The sequence below is a fragment of the Oncorhynchus gorbuscha genome, linkage group LG14, assembly GCF_021184085.1.
Source record: "Oncorhynchus gorbuscha isolate QuinsamMale2020 ecotype Even-year linkage group LG14, OgorEven_v1.0, whole genome shotgun sequence".
Classification (NCBI taxonomy): Eukaryota; Metazoa; Chordata; class Actinopteri; order Salmoniformes; family Salmonidae; genus Oncorhynchus; species Oncorhynchus gorbuscha.
In genome coordinates, this window is record NC_060186.1 from 54,850,936 (window position 1) to 54,872,727 (window position 21,792).

A 21,792-nucleotide genomic window follows, 5' to 3' on the forward strand; every position below is an offset into this window, starting at 1 on the left:
CTTGAGTCTTCTTGGATGTGACGCTACAAGCTTGGCACACCTGTATTTGGGGAGTTTCTCCCATTCTTCTCTGCAGATCCTCTCAAGCTCTGTCAGGTTGGATGGGGAGCGTCACTGCACAGCTATTTTCAGGTCTCTCCAGAGATGTTTGATCAGGTTCAAGTCCAGGCTCTGGCTGGGCCACTCAAGGACATTCAGAGACTTGTCCCGAAGCCACTCCTGAGTTGTCTTGGCTGTGTGCTTAGGGTCGTTGTCTGTTGGAAGGTGAACCTTTGCCCCAGTCGGTCCTGAGCACTGTGGAGCAGGTTTTCATCAAGGATCTCTCTGTACTTTGCTCCGTTCATCTTTCCCTCAATCCTGACTAGTCTCCCAGTCCCTGCTACTGAAAAACATCCCCACAGAATGATGCTGCCACCACCATGCTTCAGCATAGGGATGGTGCCAGGTTTCCTCCAGATGTGATGCTTGGCATTAAGGCCAAATAATTCAAACTTGGTTTCATAAGACCAGAGAATCTTGTTTCTCATGGTCTGAGAGTCCTTTGGGTGCCTTTTGGCAAACTCCAAGTGGGCTGTCATGTGCCTTTTACCAAGAAGTGGCTTCAGTCTGGCCACTCTACCATAAAAGCCTGATTGGTGGAGTGCTGCTGAGATGGTTGTCCTTCTGGAAGGTTCCCACATCTCCACAGAGGAACTCTGGAGCTCTGTCAGAGTGACTATCGGGTTCTTGGTCACCTCCCTGACCAAGGCCCTTCTCCCTCGATTGCTCAGTTTGGCCAGGCGGCCAGCTCTAGGAAGAGTCTTGGTGGTTCCAAACTTCTTCCATTTATGAATGATGGAGGCCACTGTGTTTTGGGGGACCTTCAATGCTGCAGACATTTGTTTGGTACCCTTACCCAGATCTCTGCCTCGACACAATCCTGTCTTGTGGGACCTTATATAGACAGGTGTGTGCCAATCCAAATCATGTCCAAATAATTGCATTTACTACATGTGGACTCCAACCAAGTTGTAGAAACATCTCAATGGAAACAGGATGCACCTGAGCTTAATTTCACGTCTCATAACAAAGGGTCTGAAATCGTATGTAAATAAGGTATTTCTGTTGGGTTATTGTGTGTAGATTGATGAGGGGAATTTTTAAAAATATATATTTTTAGAATAAGGCTGGAACGTAACAAAATGTAAAAGTCAAGGGGTCTGAATACTTTCCGAATGCACTGGAAATATTTTCTCCTGCCCATTCACCCTATGAATGGCAAACACACACAATCCATGTCTCAATTGTCTCCAGGCTTAAAAATCCCACTTTAAGCTGTCTCCTCCCCTTCATCATCAGTGATTTAAAGTGGATGTAACAAGTGACATCAATAAGGAATCATAGCTTTCACCTGGATTCACCTGGTCAATCCATGTTTCTAATGTTTTGTACACAGTGTACAGTGGGGCAAAAAACATATTTAGTCAGCCACCAATTGTGCAAGTTCTCCCACTTAAAAAGATGAGAGAGGCCTGTAATTGTCATCATAGGTACACTTCAACTATGACAGACAAAGTGAGAAAACAAATCCTGAAATGACATTGTAGGATTTTTTATGAATTTATTTGCAAATTATGGTGGAAAATACGTATTTGGTCAATAACAAAAGTTTATCTCAATACTTTGTTATATACCCTTTGTTGGCAATGACAGAGGTCAAACGTTTTCTGTAAGTCTTCACAAGGTTTTTACACACTGTTGCTGTTTTTTTGGCCCATTCCTCCATGCAGATTTCCTCTAGAGCAGTGATGTTTTGGGGCTGTTGCTGGGCAACACAGACTTTCAACTCCCTCCAAAGATTTTCTATGGGGTTGAGATCTGGAGACTGGCTAGGCCACTCCAGGACCTTGAATTGCTTCTTACGAAGCCACTCCTTCGTTGCCCGGGCAGTGTGTTTGGGATCATTGTCATGCTGAAAGACCCAGCCACGTTTCATCTTCAATGCCCTTGCTGATGGAAGGAGGTTTTTACTCAAAATCTCACGATACATGGCCCCATTCATTCTTTCCTTTACACGGATCAGTCGTCCTGGTCCCTTTGCAGAAAAACAGCCCCAAAGCATGATGTTTCCACCCCCATGCTTCACAGTAGGTATGGTGTTCTTTGGATGCAACTCAGCATTCTTTGTCCTCCAAACACGACGAGTTGAGTTTTTACCAAGAAGTTATATTTTGGTTTCATCTGACCATATGACATTCTCCCAATCTTCTTCTGGATCATCCAAGTGCTCTCTAGCAAACTTCAGACGGGCCTGGACATGTACTGGCTTAAGCAGGGGGACACGTCTGGCACTGCAGGATTTGAGTCCCTGGCGGCGTAGTGTGTTTGTTACTGATGGTAGGCTTTGTTACTTTGGTCCCAGCTCTCTGCAGGTCATTCACTAGGTCCCCCCGTGTGGTTCTGGGATTGTTGCTCACCGTTCTTGTGATCATTTTGACTCCACGGGGTGAGATCTTGCGTGGAGCCCCAGATCGAGGGAGATTATCAGTGGTCTTGTATGTCTTCCATTTCCTAATAATTGCTCCCACAGTTGATTTCTTCAAACCAAGCTGCTTACCTATTGCAGATTCAGTCTTCCCAGCCTGGTGCAGGTCTACAATTTTGTTTCTGGTGTCCTTTGACAGCTCGTTGGTCTTGGCCATAGTGGAGTTTGGAGTGTGACTGTTTGAGGTTGTGGACAGGTGTCTTTTATACTGATAACAAGTTCAAACAGGTGCCATTAATACAGGTAACGAAGGGAGGACAGAGGAGCCTCTTAAAGAAGAAGTTACAGGTCTGTGAGAGCCAGAAATCTTGCTTGTTTGTAGGTGACCAAATACTTATTTTCCACCATAATTTGCAAATAAATTCATTAAAAATCCTACAATGCGATTTTCTGGATTTTTTCCCCTCATTTTGTCTGTCATAGTTGAAGTGTACCTATGATGACAATTCCAGGCCTCTCATCTTTTTAAGTGGGAGAACCTGCACAATTGGTGCTGACTAAATACTTTTTTGCCACACTGTATATATTTGTGTTCTGTTAGTGTCCAACACACACAGGGCTGCTGTTGGACAAAAACAAATTCCCCTCCTTGACTAGTATTCTGATCTGGTCTCCTGCACTTGGCTAGGGGGACACGTGGTAGTGACTGTGAGCTGTAGATTTGGACTGAGTCCTTTACAGAGTAGCTCCATATGGACTAAATGGGCATCAGTCCACACAGACAAAACTGTTCAGGCCTCTGAGCCAATGAGGAAAGCTGCTCTGACTGACTGGACTGTGGGCTTTCCAGGCTTTGTGACTCTGCAGCTTTGCTTTCCTTGGCTGTCGGAATAAAGGATAACAGCATCACACTGTTGCTACACCCAAAAGCTTGGACTGTTTGCAATTTGTTCTCATACCACTCCAAAGACGCTTACTCGTCAATGCAGAATTTTCTCTGTTTGTGAAAAGGATGTTCTGTAACTGTATACCATGTTGCCTAACATCTGCTTGTGAAAAGGATGTTCTGTAACTGTATACCATGTTGCCTAACATCTGCTTGTGAAAAGGATGTTCTGTAACTGTATACCATGTTGCCTAACATCTGCTTGTGAAAAGGATGTTCTGTATACCATGTTGCCTAACATCTGCTTGTGAAAAGGATGTTCTGTAACTGTATACCATGTTGCCTAACATCTGCTTGTGAAAAGGATGTTCTGTAACTGTATACCATGTTGCCTAACATCTGCTTGTGAAAAGGATGTTCTGTAACTGTATACCATGTTGCCTAACATCTGCTTGTGAAAAGGATGTTCTGTAACTGTATACCATGTTGCCTAACATCTGCTTGTGAAAAGGATGTTCTGTAACTGTATACCATGTTGCCTAACATCTGCTTGTGAAAAGGATGTTCTGTAACTGTATACCATGTTGCCTAACATCTGCTTGTGAAAAGGATGTTCTGTAACTGTATACCATGTTGCCTAACATCTGCTTGTGAAAAGGATGTTCTGTATACCATGTTGCCTAACATCTGCTTGTGAAAAGGATGTTCTGTAACTGTATACCATGTTGCCTAACATCTGCTTGTGAAAAGGATGTTCTGTAACTGTATACCATGTTGCCTAACATCTGCTTGTGAAAAGGATGTTCTGTAACTGTATACCATGTTGCCTAACATCTGCTTGTGAAAAGGATGTTCTGTAACTGTATACCATGTTGCCTAACATCTGCTTGTGAAAAGGATGTTCTGTAACTGTATACCATGTTGCCTAACATCTGCTTGTGAAAAGGATGTTCTGTAACTGTATACCATGTTGCCTAACATCTGCTTGTGAAAAGGATGTTCTGTAACTGTATACCATGTTGCCTAACATCTGCTTGTGAAAAGGATGTTCTGTAACTGTATACCATGTTGCCTAACATCTGCTTGTGAAAAGGATGTTCTGTAACTGTATACCATGTTGCCTAACATCTGCTTGTGAAAATGATGTTCTGTAACTGTATACCATGTTGCCTAACATCTGCTCTTGCCCCAACCTTGGTTCTAATTTGGTCTTAATTTCTATTCTGCCCTCGTCCTGAGGCATTCATACTGTCAAGTCCCCCCCCTCCCCTGCACAGTTCTGACTGGTTTCCTACTATCTAAATAAGTCATTTGTCAAACACATTCGTGATTCTTTTTTTCTTGTAAAATAGAGCCCAAGCTTCTTTTTTTTTTTTTTGGTCAATAGTAGTAAGTTGTTGGAAAACGTTCGGATTCAGGCCGTGTTCCGCCTACACTCCCTTAGCAACCGTTCCCCAGGCAACGCATGCCGGGAACTGAGACGCCAGTAAATGGATCAGCAATGTTTTTCACATCTTTGAAGCCTTCATTCCCTTAAGTGGGAGAGAGGCAAAGTCCGAGACAAATCCAGCCTTTTTCCACTGGGCTCGTTGTGTATGTTGGTCTCCTGTGAGAAAATGAGGGAAATTCTGTGTTTGTGTGTTGACATCCTTTGATCATTTCTCATCTGGTTCCATTCTTCTATTCAATAGGACCTGCAGGGAGCTGCCTTCTCTCTCAGCAAGACTGAGATGTATTGTTAATTCTCTGTTTTAGCCCACTATGATAATGCATTGTATTGTTAATTCTCTGTTTTAGCCCACTATGATAATGCATTGTATTGTTAATTCTCTGTTTTGGCCCACTATGATAATGCATTGTATTGTTAATTCTCTGTTTTGGCCCACTATGATAATACATTGTATTGTTAATTCTCCATTTTAGCCCACTATGATAATATATTGTATTGTTAATTCTCTGTTTTGGCCCACTATGATAATACATTGTATTGTTAATTCTCCATTTTAGCCCACTATGATAATATATTGTATTGTTAATTCTCTGTTTTGGCCCACTATGATAATACATTGTATTGTTAATTCTCTGTTTTGGCCCACTATGATAATACATTGTATTGTTAATTCTCTGTTTTGGCCCACTATGATAATGCATTGTATTGTTAATTCTCTGTTTTGGCCCACTATGATAATGCACTGTATTGTTAATTCTCTGTTTTGGCCCACTATGATAATGCATTGTATTGTTAATTCTCTGTTTTGGCCCACTATGATAATGCATTGTATTGTTAATTCTCTGTTTTGGCCCACTATGATAATGCATTGTATTGTTAATTCTCTGTTTTGGCCCACTATGATAATACATTGTGTTGTTAATTCTCTGATTTGGCCCACTATGATAATACATTGTATTGTTAATTCTCCATTTTAGCCCACTATGATAATACATTGTATTGTTAATTCTCTGTTTTGGCCCACTATGATAATACATTGTATTGTTAATTCTCCGTTTTGGCCCACTATGATAATACATTGTATGGTTCAACAGTCTGAGAGATATAGTTGTCATATCCCAAAAAGCTTCCATATTGGAATGAACTTGGTCGTTCAGCTAATGGGTACATTATACACTAGTACTCAAACTGACGTCCCTGTTTTCTTAAATATCCTCATCTGAGAAGGCTGATGACCTTACTGCTTCAGAATATCCATGTTTAACTCAAAGAGAACATTGCTCCAACATGACGTCCCTCCCTTGAAAGTTACACTGGATGTAAACTAATCACTGTCCCCTTGGGCAGACTACCTGCCATTCGCCGTCTCAGCTTCTCTGTCTTAACTCCCCTCCATTTCCCCCTCTCCTTCCCTCTCTCCCCTCCCTCTCCCCCTCTCCTTCCCTCTCCCCCTCTCCTTCCCTCTCCCCCTCTCCTTCCCTCTCTCCCCTCCCTCTCTCCCCTCCATCTCCCCTCTCCTTCCCTCTCTCCCCTCCATCTCCCCCTCTCCTTCCCTCTCTCCCCTCCCTCTCCCCCTCTCCTTCCCTCTCTCCCCTCCCTCTCCCCCTCTCCTTCCCTCTTTCCCCTCCATCTCCCCCTCTCCTTCCCTCTTTCCCCTCCATTTCCCCCTCTCCTTCCCTCTCTCCCCTCCATCTCCCCCTCTCCTTCCCTCTTTCCCCTCCATCTCCCCCTCTCCTTCCCTCTTTCCCCTCCATCTCCCCCTCTCCTTCCTTCTCTCCCCTCCATCTCCCCCTCTCCTTCCCTCTCTCCCCTCCATCTCCCCTCTCCTTCCCTCTCTCCCCTCCCTCTCCCCCTCTCCTTCCCTCTCTCCCTCCATCTCCCTCTCTCCCCTCCCTCTCCTTCCCTCTCTCCCCTCCCTCTCCCCCTCTCCTTCCCTCTTTCCCCTCCATCTCCCCCTCTCCTTCCCTCTTTCCCCTCCATCTCCCCCTCTCCTTCCCTCTCTCCCCTCCATCTCCATCTCCCCCTCTCCTTCCCTCTCTCCCCTCCATCTCCCCCTCTCCTTCCCTCTCTCCCCTCCCTCTCCCCCTCTCCTTCCCTCTCTCCCCTCCATCTCCCTCTCTCCCCTCCCTCTCCCCCTCTCCTTCCCTCTCTCCCCTCCCTCTCCCCCTCTCCTTCCCTCTTTCCCCTCCATCTCCCCCTCTCCTTCCCTCTTTCCCCTCCATCTCCCCCTCTCCTTCCCTCTCTCCACGACATCTCTCCTGACAGACAGGGTGAGACCTGGTGCCTATTTAATTTGATTTAAACTATATTTTAAATGTTGACAATTATTCCCACACAGGGAGATACTGTACAGTTGAACAGTAATTCATCCGAGGTTATTTATTTTCTTTCCCAACCCACTTTTAACCCCTTCCCTCACCCTGGTGCTTATTTGAACTGTTCTCCATGCGTGTTGTGTAGGAATGTTATGATCTCGTATGCCAGGGAATGCAGTACGTGTCAGATAGCATTGCACATAAAAATACATAAATATACGCTGTGGGGAATTAGTCTGATCCATGGCTGTGGACAGATGGAATGTCATGCCACTATAACCCAAGATAATCAAATGTCTATGTTTGTAAAACGTAGTCCCTTTATGGTGAAGCAAGTCTTGTTTTATATAGAGTGTGTAGCATGAACATGTACCATACACTATCGTCTGGTATTAGGCTATTCCTATACAGTTGACCTCTGTTTTGTATGCTGTAACTACTCCCCATATATGATGGGTCATTGGGATATTGCACGACAGGTGCATTATCCCCCATTGACCTTCTCCAACCCTGTCTGTCTTTCTAGTGGTGTTGCGTAATAACCCCTTCCTGCTGCTCTCAACCGCATCCTGCCAAATGTAACCTCTGACATTCTTCTATTAGATATCACTGCTGCCCCTCATATATTTGTTTATCGTGGTGTTTAAAGGCTTGTACAGTGGTCTCCAGTAGCCTGTCAGCACTCCTGTCACAGTTTGACCATCATCTAGTTGGTGGAGCTACCGCCCCGCCCCTCCCAGACTGCCCCTAAGTGGAGTATATGTTAATCTCTAGAGCACTCCTTATCTTAGCACTGATATACACTACATTATACAGTAGACTCTCTGCTGTACTCTCTACTGTACCTACATCACTGTGGTGATCAGGGGATGTTATCCTATAGAGAAACTCCCGGGAATGGTCCTTTGAGCCTCGTACTCTAGTGGCCCAGCGCCTAATGAACAGTAGGACACTCCTCACTCCTGCTCTCTTTAATTAACTCAGTGAGGGAGAGGGAGCAGGTGAGGGAGGAGGGTGTTGAGGTTAAGGGAGGGAGGGAGGAGGTGAGGGAGGAGGGTGTTGAGGTTAAGGGAGTGAGGGGAGAGGGAGGAGGGTGTTGAGGTCGAGGGGGAGAGGGAGGAGGGTGTTGAGGGAGGGGAGAGGAGAGGGAGGAGGGTGTTGAGGTTAAGGGTGGGAGGGGAGAGGGAGGAGGGTGTTGAGGTTAAGGGAGAGAGGGGAGAGGGAGGAGGGTGTTGAGGTTAAGGGAGGGAGGGGAGAGGTAGGAGGGTGTTGAGGTTAAGGGTGGGAGTGGAGAGGGAGGAGGGTGTTGAGGTTGAGGGAGGGGAGAGGGGAGGAGGTGAGGGAGGAGGGTGTTGAAGGAGGAGGGTTTTGAGGAGGTGAGGGAGGAGGGTGTTGAGGGAGGAGGGTGTTGAGGGAGGGGAGGGGAGAGGGAGGAGGTGAGGGAGGAGGGTGTTGAGGTTGAGGGAGGGAGGGAGGGGAGAGGGAGGAGGTGAGGGAGGAGGGTGTTGAGGTTAAGGGTGGGAGGGGAGAAGGAGGGTGTTGAGGTTAAGGGTGGGAGGGGAGAGGGAGGAGGGTGTTGAGGTTAAGGGAGGGAGGGGAGAGGGAGGAGGGTGTTGAGGTTAAGGGAGGGAGGGGAGAGGGAGATGAGGACTAAACTGCAACAGTAGTCCTCTGTTCTCAATACTCCCTTTCTTACTGTAATGAGGCGGTCATTATGAAGTGCTCCAGGAGAGAGGAGTTGGGCCTTCCTCTGGGAGCCTGCTGGGCACAGCTACGGTTCGGTGACAGTGCAGTGTGATATGAGGACACCTTGTAGAGTGAGACTGGTGAATATGTAAAATGGGGTCAGTGGTACTGGGGGAAGGGGGACTGAGGGAAGCCTTGCTGAGGCGACAGCGAGTGAAAGCCTTCTCAGCCTCCTCCACACTGGTCCTGGGAGAGAGAGGATATCCACCAGCTGACTCTGACTTCCTCTCTTCCTCTGGCTAATCCAGCCTACAGAATGGATTGGAGCCGCGGCCTGTAATACTGTTCCTGTAATACTGTTCCTGTAATACTGTTCCTGTAATACTGTCCCTGTAATACTGTCCCTGTAATACTGTCCCTGTAATACTGTCCCTGTAATACTGTCTCTGTAAAACTAGCTACAGCTTTAGTCTTAAGTAACATTCAAATCATTCTCATGTGGTTCCTAAACTATGTATGTTAATGATGGATTATATGTCACTGGTGATATTAGTCAAGGGTCATCATTTCAGTCAATGTAAGGCATTTCAAGGCTTTTTAGAGCTCCATCAGGAAAAGAGGTTTGCCTTCCATTAAATCCCCTGCCTTAGGTCACTGGAGTCCATTAAGTCATTGTGGATTGATTGATCCTGCAGTTCCCTGAGTTGGCACATTGAGGGTTTATTGATGTCCAGCTTCCACTCTGACTGGTCTCACTGCTTCTCTCAGCACATAGTGTAGAACAGATTCAGCTACAGATGAGTCCTATTCGACTGGGTATCGCTGGGTGGAAAATGTGCTGCATGAGTAGTTCAGGGGCAGGCGGGCGGGGAGGGGGGGGCTTTTTTTCATAAACAGGTGTATCGTAGGTTGTTTACACCCCAGGTGATCTGACATCATTCTCCTCCAGGCCGATAATGGACATGGAAGCGATTGGTTCCCATCATGTTCCTCTCTGAAGGGCGTGTGGAGACTTGATGTTGCCTTACCAGGGGATACAGAGCCAGTGATGTAGGAGGGGTTCAATGATCAGCTGGCTGGTGACAGGTGGGATTCAGGGGGCGTACCTGCAGGGAGGGAGGGAGGGAGGGGGTGGGTGTCTGTTTATGACATCATCATTGCAGAACAAGTGTGTGTGTGTGTTTAGCTAGGTCCAGGCCAGATGGAGAGAAGGGGAGATGTGACGTCACACCAGATAGGACCCACGTTGAGCTGGTGATTCAACCCGAACTGGGTTTGGTTTAGAGCAACAAGAGAGGGGAGGGAACAATTGTCTGAGGGAAAAGGGCATGCGTACCGTTCGTTTAAGCAATAAGGCCAGAGGAGGTGTGGTATATGGCCAATATACCACGGCTAAGGGCTGTTCTTATGTATGACGCATGGCAGAGTGCCTGGATACAGCCCTTAGCCGTGGTATATTGGCCACGGCTAAGGGCTGTATATTGTGGTCCTCCTGTAGCTCAGTTGGTAGAGCATGGCGCTTGTAATGCCAGGGTAGTGGGTTCAATCCCCGGGACCACCCATACGTAGAATGTATGCACACATGACTGTAAGTCGCTTTGGATAAAAGCGTCTGCTAAATGGCATATATTTATATACCACAAACCCCAGAGGTGCCTTATTGCTATTATAAACTGGTTACCAATGTAATTAGAACAGTAAAAATAAATGTTTTGTCATACACATGGTATACTGTCTAATATACCATGGCTGTCAGCCAATCAGCACCACAGATTATTTTGTCATGCCAGTGGAGTTCTTTCCTTGACATTTGGTTAAGACAGGTAAGGGAATCAGGTTGGCACATACTGTACACTGAGTGTACAAAACACCTGCTCTTTTTAAGCCTTGAGACAATTGAGACATTAATTGTGTATGTGTGTCATTCAGAGGGTGAATGGGCAAGACAAAAGATTTAAGTGCCTTTGAACGGAGTATGGTAGTAGGTGCCAGGTGCACCGGTTTGTGTCAAGAACTGCAACGCTGCTGGGTTTTTCACGCTCAACAGTTTCCCGTGTGTTTAAAGAATGGTCCACCACCCAAAGGACATCCAACTAACTGTGGGAAGTATCTCTGAGGAACGCCTTTGACACCTTGCAGAGTCCATACTCTGACGTGTTGAGGCTGTTCTGAGGGCAAAAGGCAGTGTAACTCAATATTAGGAAGGTGTTCCTGAGGTTTTATACACTCAGTGTATGATCCGAATTGTGACCAAATCCAAGATGTTTCAACCCCCCCCCAACCCCCACATCATTGACATTACACACACTCCCTGATATCTGCGTCATCCGTCTGTCCTCTCCACACCTCAACACTGAGCTGTAGCGGTTTGTATGTACAGGAGATTGATAGGGTTCTCCAGTATCATTATGACATTCTGGGTAATGTTGGACAGAGGCCTGGCTGAGGCAGATGAAGCCCCACAGAATGGCAAGGTACATCAGTCACAGCCTCCATGGCAGAGAGATGGGGAGAGAGAGAACAGTCTGTGAAATGGTTTGGAAGCCTGACTCCACTTCAACACAGTTAGCTACAGTAGACTATGCCAGGAGGCAGCCTGCCTCACCTTTTATTGGAGAATGCTGCCCTCTAGTGGTGAGATACAGTGAGCTCCAAAAGTATTGGGACAGTGACACATTTGTTGTTGTTTTGGCTCTACTCCAGCACTTTGGATTTCAAATGATACAATGATGATGAGGTTAAATTACAGCTTTAATTTGAGGGCATTACCATATCGGTTGAACCATTTAGAAATTACAACACTTTTTGTCTCCCTGTTTTAGGGGACCAAAAGTATTGGGACAAATTCACTTATGTATTAAAGTAGTAAACAGTTTTTAGTCTCATATTCCTTGCACGCTATGATTACATCAAGCTTGTGACTGAAGGAATTAATACAATTTTATTTTTGTGTCAAATCTCCAGTTGGCAACCCATCCCCAATGGGATTAATTGACAAATAAACAAACATTACAATAATTCACTGTGATAATTCTTCTTCCGGTGTTCTCTGCAGTACGCATCGCATAAAGAGTGAAACAATTTAAGCTAAAAAAATCAATACATAATAGTAAATAAGGTTATCCAAACAATAATATTCCTAGAGCAGTAAAATATTTACATGCATGCATGCATGGGGCGGCAGCGTAGCCTAGTGGTTAGAGTGTTGGACTAGTAACTGGAAGGTTGTGAGTTCAAACCCCCAAGCTGACAAGGTATAAATCTGTTGTTCTGCCCCTGAACAGGCAGTTAACCCGCTGTTCCCAGGCCGTCTTTGAAAATAAGAATGTGTTCTTAACTGACTTGCCTGGTTAAATAAAGGTAAAATTAAAATTTAAAATGCATACATACATACATACATGCATGCATGCATACATACAGTACCAGTCAAAAGTTTGGACACACCTACTCATTCCAGGGTTTTTCTTTATTTTTACTATTTTCTACAATGTACAATAACTATCAAAACTCTGAAAAAAACACATATGGAATCATGTAGTAAACAAAAGTGTTAAACAAATCAAAATATATTTGAGATTCTTCAAGGCTGTTGGAAAAGCATTCCAGGTGAAGCTGGTTGAGAGAATGCCAAGAGTGTGCAAAGCTGTCATCAAGGCAAAGGGAGGCTAAAAATGAAATAGAAGGCATTTGAACCCAGTCTGGCACAAAGAGAAGATTCATGTGGGAGACAAGCCTCTACATCATCTATATACATACGTACCATTTACCACATAGAAGATTAATGTGGGAGACAAGCCTCTACACCATCTATATACATACATACCATTTACCACATAGAAGATTCATGTGGGAGACAAGCCTCTACACCATCTATATACATACGTACCATTTACCACATAGAAGATTCATGTGGGAGACACGCCTATACACCATCTATATACATACGTACCATTTACCACATAGAAGATTCATGTGGGAGACAAGCCTCTACACCATCTATATACATACGTACCATTTACCACATAGAAGATTCATGTGGGAGACAAGCCTCTACACCATCTATATACATACGTACCATTTACCACATAGAAGATTCATGTGGGAGACCTTCATTTAACTAGGTAAGTCATATCCTTTTTTACAATGACCCTGATCTGGACCATGTCCCAGGACTACCTGACATGAGGACTCCTTGCTGTCCCCAGTCCACCTGGCCATGCTCCTGCTCCAGTTTCAACTGTTCTGCCTTACTATTATTCAACCATGCTGGTCATTTATGAACATTTGAACATCTTGGCCACGTTCTGTTATAATCTCCACCCGGCACAGCCAGAAGAGGACTGGCCACCCCACATATGCTCTCTCTAATTCTCTCTTTCTTTCTCTCTCTCGGAGGACCTGAGCCCTAGGACCGTGCCCCAGGACTACCTGACATGATGGCTCCTTGCTGTCCCCAGTCCACCTGACTGTGCTGCTGCTCCAGTTTCAACTGTTCTGCCTTATTATTATTTGACCATGCTGGTCATTTATGAACATTTGAACATCTTGGTCATGTTCTGTTATAATCTCTACCCAGCACAGCCAGAAGAGGACTGGCCACCCCACATAGCCCGGTTCCTCTCTAGGTTTCTTCCTAGGTTTTGGCCTTTCTAGGGAGTTTTTCCTAGCCACCGTGCTTTTACACCTGCATTGTTTGCTGTTTGGGGTTTTAGGCTGGGTTTCTGTACAGCACTTTGAGATATCAGCTGATGTACGAAGGGCTATATAAATCAATTTGATTTGATTTGATTTGATCTGATCTGTTTCAATACGCAGAGGCAATATCCCTGACCTGATCTGTTTCAATACGCAGAGGCAATATCCCTGATCTGACCTGCTTCAATACGCAGAGGCAATATCCCTGATCTGACCTGCTTCAATACGCAGAGGCAATATCCCTGATCTGACCTGCTTCAATACGCAGAGGCAATATCCCTGATCTGACCTGCTTCAATACGCAGAGGCAATATCCCTGATCTGACCTGCTTCAATACACAGAGGCAATATCCCTGATCTGACCTGCTTCAATACGCAGAGGCAATATCCCTGATCTGACCTGCTTCAATACGCAGAGGCAATATCCCTGATCTGACCTGCTTCAATACGCAGAGGCAATATCCCTGATCTGACCTGCTTCAATACGCAGAGGCAATATCCCTGATCTGACCTGCTTCAATACGCAGAGGCAATATCCCTGATCTGACCTGCTTCAATACGCAGAGGCAATATCCCTGATCTGACCTGCTTCAATACGCAGAGGCAATATCCCTGATCTGACCTGCTTCAATACGCAGCGGCAATATCCCTGATCTGTTTCAATACGCAGAGGCAATATCCCTGACCTGATCTGTTTCAATACGCAGAGGCAATATCCCTGATCTGACCTGTTTCAATACGCAGAGGCAATATCCCTGATCTGACCTGCTTCAATACGCAGAGGCAATATCCCTGATCTGACCTGCTTCAATACGCAGAGGCAATATCCCTGATCTGACCTGCTTCAATACGCAGAGGCAATATCCCTGATCTGACCTGCTTCAATACGCAGAGGGAATATCCCTGATCTGACCTGCTTCAATACGCAGAGGCAATATCCCTGACCTGATCTGTTTCAATACGCAGAGGCAATATCCCTGATCTGATCTGTTTCAATACGCAGAGGCAATATCCCTGATCTGATCTGTTTCAATACGCAGAGGCAATATTCCTGACCTGATCTGTTTCAATACGCAGAGGCAATATCCCGGATCTGACCTGTTTCAATACGCAGAGGCAATATCCCGGATCTGACCTGTTTCAATACGCAGAGGCAATATCCCTGATCTGACCTGCTTCAATACGCAGAGGCAATATCCCTGATCTGACCTGCTTCAATACGCAGAGGCAATATCCCTGATCTGACCTGCTTCAATACGCAGAGGCAATATCCCTGATCTGACCTGCTTCAATACGCAGAGGCAATATCCCTGATCTGACCTGCTTCAATACGCAGAGGCAATATCCCTGATCTGACCTGCTTCAATACGCAGAGGCAATATCCCTGATCTGTTTCAATACGCAGAGGCAATATCCCTGACCTGATCTGTTTCAATACGCAGAGGCAATATCCCTGACCTGATCTGTTTCAATACGCAGAGGCAATATCCCTGATCTGACCTGTTTCAATACGCAGAGGCAATATCCCTGATCTGACCTGCTTCAATACGCAGAGGCAATATCCCTGATCTGACCTGCTTCAATACGCAGAGGCAATATCCCTGATCTGACCTGCTTCAATACGCAGAGGGAATATCCCTGATCTGACCTGCTTCAATACGCAGAGGCAATATCCCTGACCTGATCTGTTTCAATACGCAGAGGCAATATCCCTGATCTGATCTGTTTCAATACGCAGAGGCAATATCCCTGATCTGATCTGTTTCAATACGCAGAGGCAATATTCCTGACCTGATCTGTTTCAATACGCAGAGGCAATATCCCGGATCTGACCTGTTTCAATACGCAGAGGCAATATCCCTGATCTGACCTGCTTCAATACGCAGAGGCAATATCCCTGATCTGACCTGCTTCAATACGCAGAGGCAATATCCCTGATCTGACCTGCTTCAATACGCAGAGGCAATATCCCTGATCTGACCTGCTTCAATATGCAGAGGCAATATCCCTGATCTGACCTGCTTCAATACGCAGAGGCAATATCCCTGATCTGACCTGCTTCAATACGCAGAGGCAATATCCCTGATCTGACCTGCTTCAATACGCAGAGGCAATATCCCTGATCTGACCTGTTTCAATACGCAGAGGCAATATCCCTGATCTGACCTGTTTCAATACGCAGAGGCAATATCCCTGATCTGACCTGTTTCAATACGCAGAGGCAATATCCCTGATCTGACCTGTTTCAATACGCAGAGGCAATATTCCTGACCTGATCTGTTTCAATACGCAGAGGCAATATCCCTGATCTGACCTGTTTCAATACGCAGAGGCAATATCCCTGATCTGACCTGTTTCAATACGCAGAGGCAATATCCCTGATCTGACCTGTTTCAATACGCAGCGGCAATATCCCTGATCTGACCTGCTTCAATACGCAGAGGCAATATCCCTGATCTGACCTGTTTCAATACACAGAGGCAATATCCCTGATCTGACCTGTGCACATAGCGACTCTACAAACTTGTTGGATGCATTTGCTGTTTGTTTTGGTTGTGTTTCAGATCATTTTGTGGCCAATACAAATGAATGGTAAATCATGTATTGCGTCATTTTGGAGTCACTTTTATTGTGAATAAGAATAGAATTTGTTTCTAAACACTTCTCCATTGATGTGGATGGTCCTGAATGAGTCGTGAATAATAATGATGAATGAGAAAGTCACAGACGCACAAACATCATACCCCCAAGACATGCTAACTTCTCACCACTATAATAACAGGGGAGGTTAGCATTGTTTGAGGTGGTTTGACATTTATGCATCTAAAATTGTCACTCATCGTTACTCACGATTCATTCAGGATGATCTGTAGTCATGAATGCATCCACATGAATGTAGAAGTGTTTAGAAACATATCTATTTTTATTTACAATAAAAGTGACACAAAATAAACTCACCATTCCTTTCTATTGGGCACAAAAGAATCAGAAACACAACCAAAACAAACAGGAAATGCATCCAACAAGTGTGTAGAGTCACATGCTTGATGTAGTCATTGTGTGCTAGGAACATGGGTCCAAAGAATACACTTTTGACTACTTTAACAATCATAGAAGTGACTGTATCCATCCTAACTCGGGGGGGGGGGACTATGCACAAAAAGTGGTGTAATTTCTAAATCGTTCACCTGATATGAATGTCAATATCCTCAAATCATAGCTGACATTCTGCACTTACTTCATAGTCAATTGTATCGTTTCAAAAGTGCTGGAGTCCAGAGCCAAAACAACAGCAACACGTGTCACTGTCTCAATACGTTTTGGAGCCTCACTGTCTGTACCTGTAGAAACGCATCATTCCCAATCATGACTTCACATCAGACCTCTGCAGCTATGTGTTTTGTTGGACTGAACAAGCTGATATGGAATGTGTTTACGTACAGTGTTCTTGGGGATTGTTATGCAGACCATAAGTACACTCTGGATACAGATGACTTGTTCTATTGTTGTTTCCTACAGATTCTCTCCGTATCAGTACAGAACGAGAGGCTGTAGCCAGAAGCAGACTAGCTACGTTGTTGTGTTTAACAACAGAAACGTGCAGAGCTAGCTGCGATTGCGTAACGGCTTGTCTTGTACAGTAATTACATAATGACAACAAGCTTATATAATGATAACAAGAAGGCCTGTCCGAGTGAAAGCGCTGCCTGTGGGTCTGCATGGTGCGTTAGGCCAGCGTGGAAAACCAGGTCAAAGCCTCGTCGGCTCATCTTCTCCCCTCTGTTTTTTCCCCATCTTTGGTCTCTCTGTTCTTCTTCTCCTCCCTTTGCTCATCTCTCCCTCTTTCCTACACTATATGAGCTCCTTTCCCATCGCTCCTCATCAAACCTGTTCTCTTTCCTCCCTCTTGTAATCTCCTCTTTCCTCACCCCTCTGGTGTCTTCGCTCTCCTCCTCACCTCCTCTTCTCTCCTCTCTTCCCTTGGCAGGCAGCTGCTGGAGCTGCAGCGGCTGAAGGAGGTGGAGCGGGAGCGACTGGAGAGGGAACGGCTGGAGCGTGAGATGCAGGAGAGGGAGCGTGAACGTGAACGCCAGGACCGGGAGCGCCAGGAGCGAGAGCGGGATCGCTCCGAGAGAGAGCGCTCTGAGAGGGAGCGCACTGAACGGGATCGCCTGGAGCGCGAGCGTCAGGAGAAGGAGAGAGAGCAGCTGGAGAGAGAGAAGGCGGAGAGAGAGAGGGAGCTGATGGAGAGAGAGAAGCAGGAGAGGGAGAGGATGGAGAGAGAGAAGGCGGAGAGGGAGAGGGAGCTGATGGAGAGAGAGAAGCAGGAGAGGGAGAGGATGGAGAGAGAGACGCGGCAGGAGCAGCAGTTGGACAGCGAGCAGTTGGACTGGGAGAGAGGGAGACACATCTCCAACGCCAGTGAGTAGCCAAGGCTTTTTATTTACCACTTACACACACCTTAAACACACTCACACACATGCATGCACATACTTACACATTTACACACACCAACACACATCTGATGTCCAGGACAGAGCAAGGTAGTAAAATAGAGACTGAAGTCACAGGACCGAACAAGATGACAGATCAGAATAGTCACCAACAGGTGAGTGGGTTTAGCTCTCACTTCCTATAGCAGTAGTTCTTCCAAAGAGCCGTCTTGGGTGTAAGATCCCAGCGTGGCATTTAACTGGAGTCTGAAGCGAACGTTGACTTTACTCAGCCATCCCTGGCCTCTTGTTACTTAATGTGACTTGTAGCCAGGCTCCTCTCCAATCTCTCTCTGCCCATATGCCTGTGTGTTGGACGGGCACAGGGAACAGCTTGAGTGGCCCTAGGGCATGGGGGGAGTGTTTGTGTTGTCTCAGCGAGCAGGCAAACACGCCCGCACACACACACACACACACACACACACACACACACACACACACACACACACACACACACACACACACACACACACACACACACACACACACACACACACACACACACACACACACACACACACACACACACACACACACACACACACACACACTCCCCCCTCTCTTCCTACTTGTGTTTGACCAGGGATGGCTATGTCTACTGTATGTGTTGGTGGATAGTAGGCTACCCTAGCCAGCCTGCCCAGCAGAGCATAGGCAGGTGAGGGACTCAGGTTCTAGGAGATGGTTGGGGGAGGATCACGGATGAGAGATGGTCATTGCTGCTATATATTAAGCCAGTGTTGGCATGGTTCAGTGCCACACTCATCACATTAGCTGGGCGAGATTCTCCATGTTAGTCAGAGGCTAAAAATACATCAACAAGGCTAACATGCTGCCTGCCTACCCAGGGGGAGGGGCCATCATATTAACATTACCATGAACATGTCTAAGGCATTATGGTGTCGAGTAGATTTCATTTTTCCTCTGGCATTTTGTGCAATAAATGTGTACACGACACAATTTCCACAGGACATGACAAGACAAACGCCATCATTAATGTTGCACTGCATGTTAACATTTTGGGGTCCTTTTGAAGTGTGCGAATGCACTTTTCATATGCTTCTTGTTGTCTTTCCTGCAGGAAAAACATATATGTGTGCTATTGGCCTACTGTACATAGCCTCGCAAAAACATTGGGTTGGATTTCCAATTCCATTCATAGTATGTGTAGTATACCACTGGATGTCTGTGGAAGTCATGCTGTGTTGATCACCATGCTCTACTTCTAACTGTACACTTAAACCAACCCGGTGTTGTGGAGGAGGGGTCTGCTAGTAGGGCATGTGCGGATTGGCTTCTTGATGTGTCTGTAACTCTGTAGAGTCTGTCTCATGTCACATTAGAAACAACAAGGAGTTCCTTGTGCGTCGACCTCATTAATCCAGCCATTCCTAACGGTCTGATGGAAATCCCTGCTAAAAAGTGGTGGTTTTAAGCCCGCCCCTCACTCCACTGGTCTTCCTCTTCTTTAGGCCACTCTAGTTAGTGTGTATGTCCATTTTGGGCTTTAGTGAGACTTGTGTGTGTCTTTATGGGTTATACTCTGGGATCACAGAGCAAAGCTGGGGCCTGCCTGTGGCCACTAACCACCCAGAGAGGGGGAGGAAAAGGGGAACAAGAGGGAAGGGGAGTGGAGAAATGAGAAGAGGGAGAGAGGCGGAGAGAGGCAGAGAGAGTGTATGTGTGGGGGGGGGATTGGGAGAAGAGTTAGTCTTCTGTTTGGAGCAACAGAAGGAGGAGAGGCGTGGTAGAGAGATGGGGTGGGAGAATCATACATGAGCAATGTTTCCAGTTAGTGGAGTTGTATCAGAAACACAATGAGCATTCAGAACGACTCAACAACAGCCAATCAGGACATGGTCTGTAAGAAAGTGACATGACATAGAGTGAAGTGGTTTGGAATGGAGGACAAGAGTGTGTGTGTGTGTGTGTGTGTGTGTGTGTGTGTGTGTGTGTGTGTGTGTGTGTGTGTGTGTGTGTGTGTGTGTGTGTGTGTGTGTGTGTGTGTGTGTGTGTGTGTGTGTGTGTGTGTGTGTGTGTGTGTGTGTGTGTGTGTGTGTGTGTGTGTGTGTTTTCACCACATGAGTATATTGGGGCGGCAGCATAGCCTAGTGGTTAGAGCGTTGGACTAGTAACCGGAAGGTTGTGAGTTCAAACCCCCGAGCTGACAAGGTACAAATCTGTCGTTCTGCCCCTGAACAGGCAGTTAACCCACTGTTCCCAGGCCGTCATTGAAAATAAGAATATGTTCTTAACTGACTTGCCTGGTTAAATAAAGGTAAAATTAAATTAAATATGTGAACGAGTGTGTCTATATGCTGTAATGTGTGGAGTGTGCCTAGTGCATTTCTCAGCAAGAGCCCAGGCTTCCCATACGGCGTAGGTAGGTAGGTAGGTAGGTAGGTAGGTAGGTAGGTGTGTGTGTGTGTGTGTGTGTGTGTGTGTGTGTGTGTGTGTGTGTGTGTGTGTGTGTGTGTGTGTGTGTGTGTGTGCGTGTGCGTGTGCGCGCACGTGCACACACTGAGGGTCAGTGGAGCAGAATGAGGCCGACACAATGGATTAGCAGCATTAGCCCTCAGTAAACATATGGCAGGAGCGGCCTCAGCTCTAGGTTCCCTCTAGGCTCCCTCTAGGCTCCCTCTAGGCTCCCTCTAGGCTCCCTCTAGGCTCCCTCTAGGCTCCCTCTAGGCTCCCTCTAGGCTCCCTCTAGGCTCCCTCTAGGCTAACTCTAGGCTAACTCTAGGCTCACTCTAGGCTCACTCTAGGCTCACACTAGGCTAACACTAGGCTCACTCTAGGCTCACACTAGGCTCACTCTAGGCTCACACTAGGCTCACACTAGGCTCACTCTAGGCTCACTCTAGGCTCACTCTAGGCTAACACGAGGCTCACTCTAGGCTCACTCTAGGCTCACTCTAGGCTCACTCTAGGCTCACACGAGGCTAACACTAGGCTAACACTAGGCTCACTCTAGGCTCATCATTCTGATAGAAAGCTAGCTAATGGAGAATTGCAAGTGATTGAAACTGTGTAGTCACCCAAATATTGAAGCATTTTATTATCTTGGGATAAGTTTCTACCAGAGTCTGTGCAATCAGTCAATTACTGAAACCAAACATGTCCAAATTGGTTAAATCTCTTAATTGTGGTGCCTTGACTTCCAAATGTATAGAATACAACTGTTCTGCTTGCCCAGTCCTGGTATGGGCGATCTATGGTTTTCTGCTGCTTCTCTATCCATGTGTACACATTATGACACATTGTCTCTAGAGTCTGCCTCTGGTTTGGTCTAACCCCGTGTACTAATAGTAGCATCAAGAAAAATGAGATTTAGGTCTGCTAGTTACCTGCTTCATTTACCCCTTCTCTATTCTTTCTGTTTTCCCCTTTCTCTCTCTCCTCTTCTGTGTTCTTTCCCTCTTGTGTGGCTGCACGGTGGCTGCTTCTCCCCTCCTGTCCTGTCCATCTGATGTGTGTAGCATTTGAAAGTACCCTCTACACCCCTCCGCCTCCAGAGTACTCCTCCAAGACCTCCTCTACGTCTGTGTCTCCCACCACCCCCAACTACCCTCCACCCACCCCATCACCCTCCTCTGCAACACCCCCCACCCCGCCTCTACGACACTCTGCCTCCCGATTCGCCACTTCACTCGGCTCCGCCTTCCATCCGGTCCTGCCCCACTACGCCACAGTCCCCAGGCGACAGCCTGTCCCTCCCACGCCCCCTGCCCCAGCCCCAGCAACCCCCTCCAAGTCAGTGGTGTGGTCAGCAACCAACTTCAGCCCCCTGCCTCCCTCGCCCC

At 46.3% G+C, this 21,792-nt stretch overlaps 1 protein-coding gene across 1 annotated transcript in view; it reads left to right on the forward strand.

Moving 5' to 3' along the window:
* Nucleotides 1-21,792, forward strand: part of LOC123995137 (protein enabled homolog) — a 93,527-nt gene that overhangs the window by 58,401 nt on the left and 13,334 nt on the right. Inside the window, 2 exon segments of the mRNA XM_046298512.1 lie at nucleotides 17,485-17,918; nucleotides 21,469-21,792. Of these exon segments, the coding sequence (XP_046154468.1) occupies nucleotides 17,485-17,918; nucleotides 21,469-21,792 (758 nt within the window).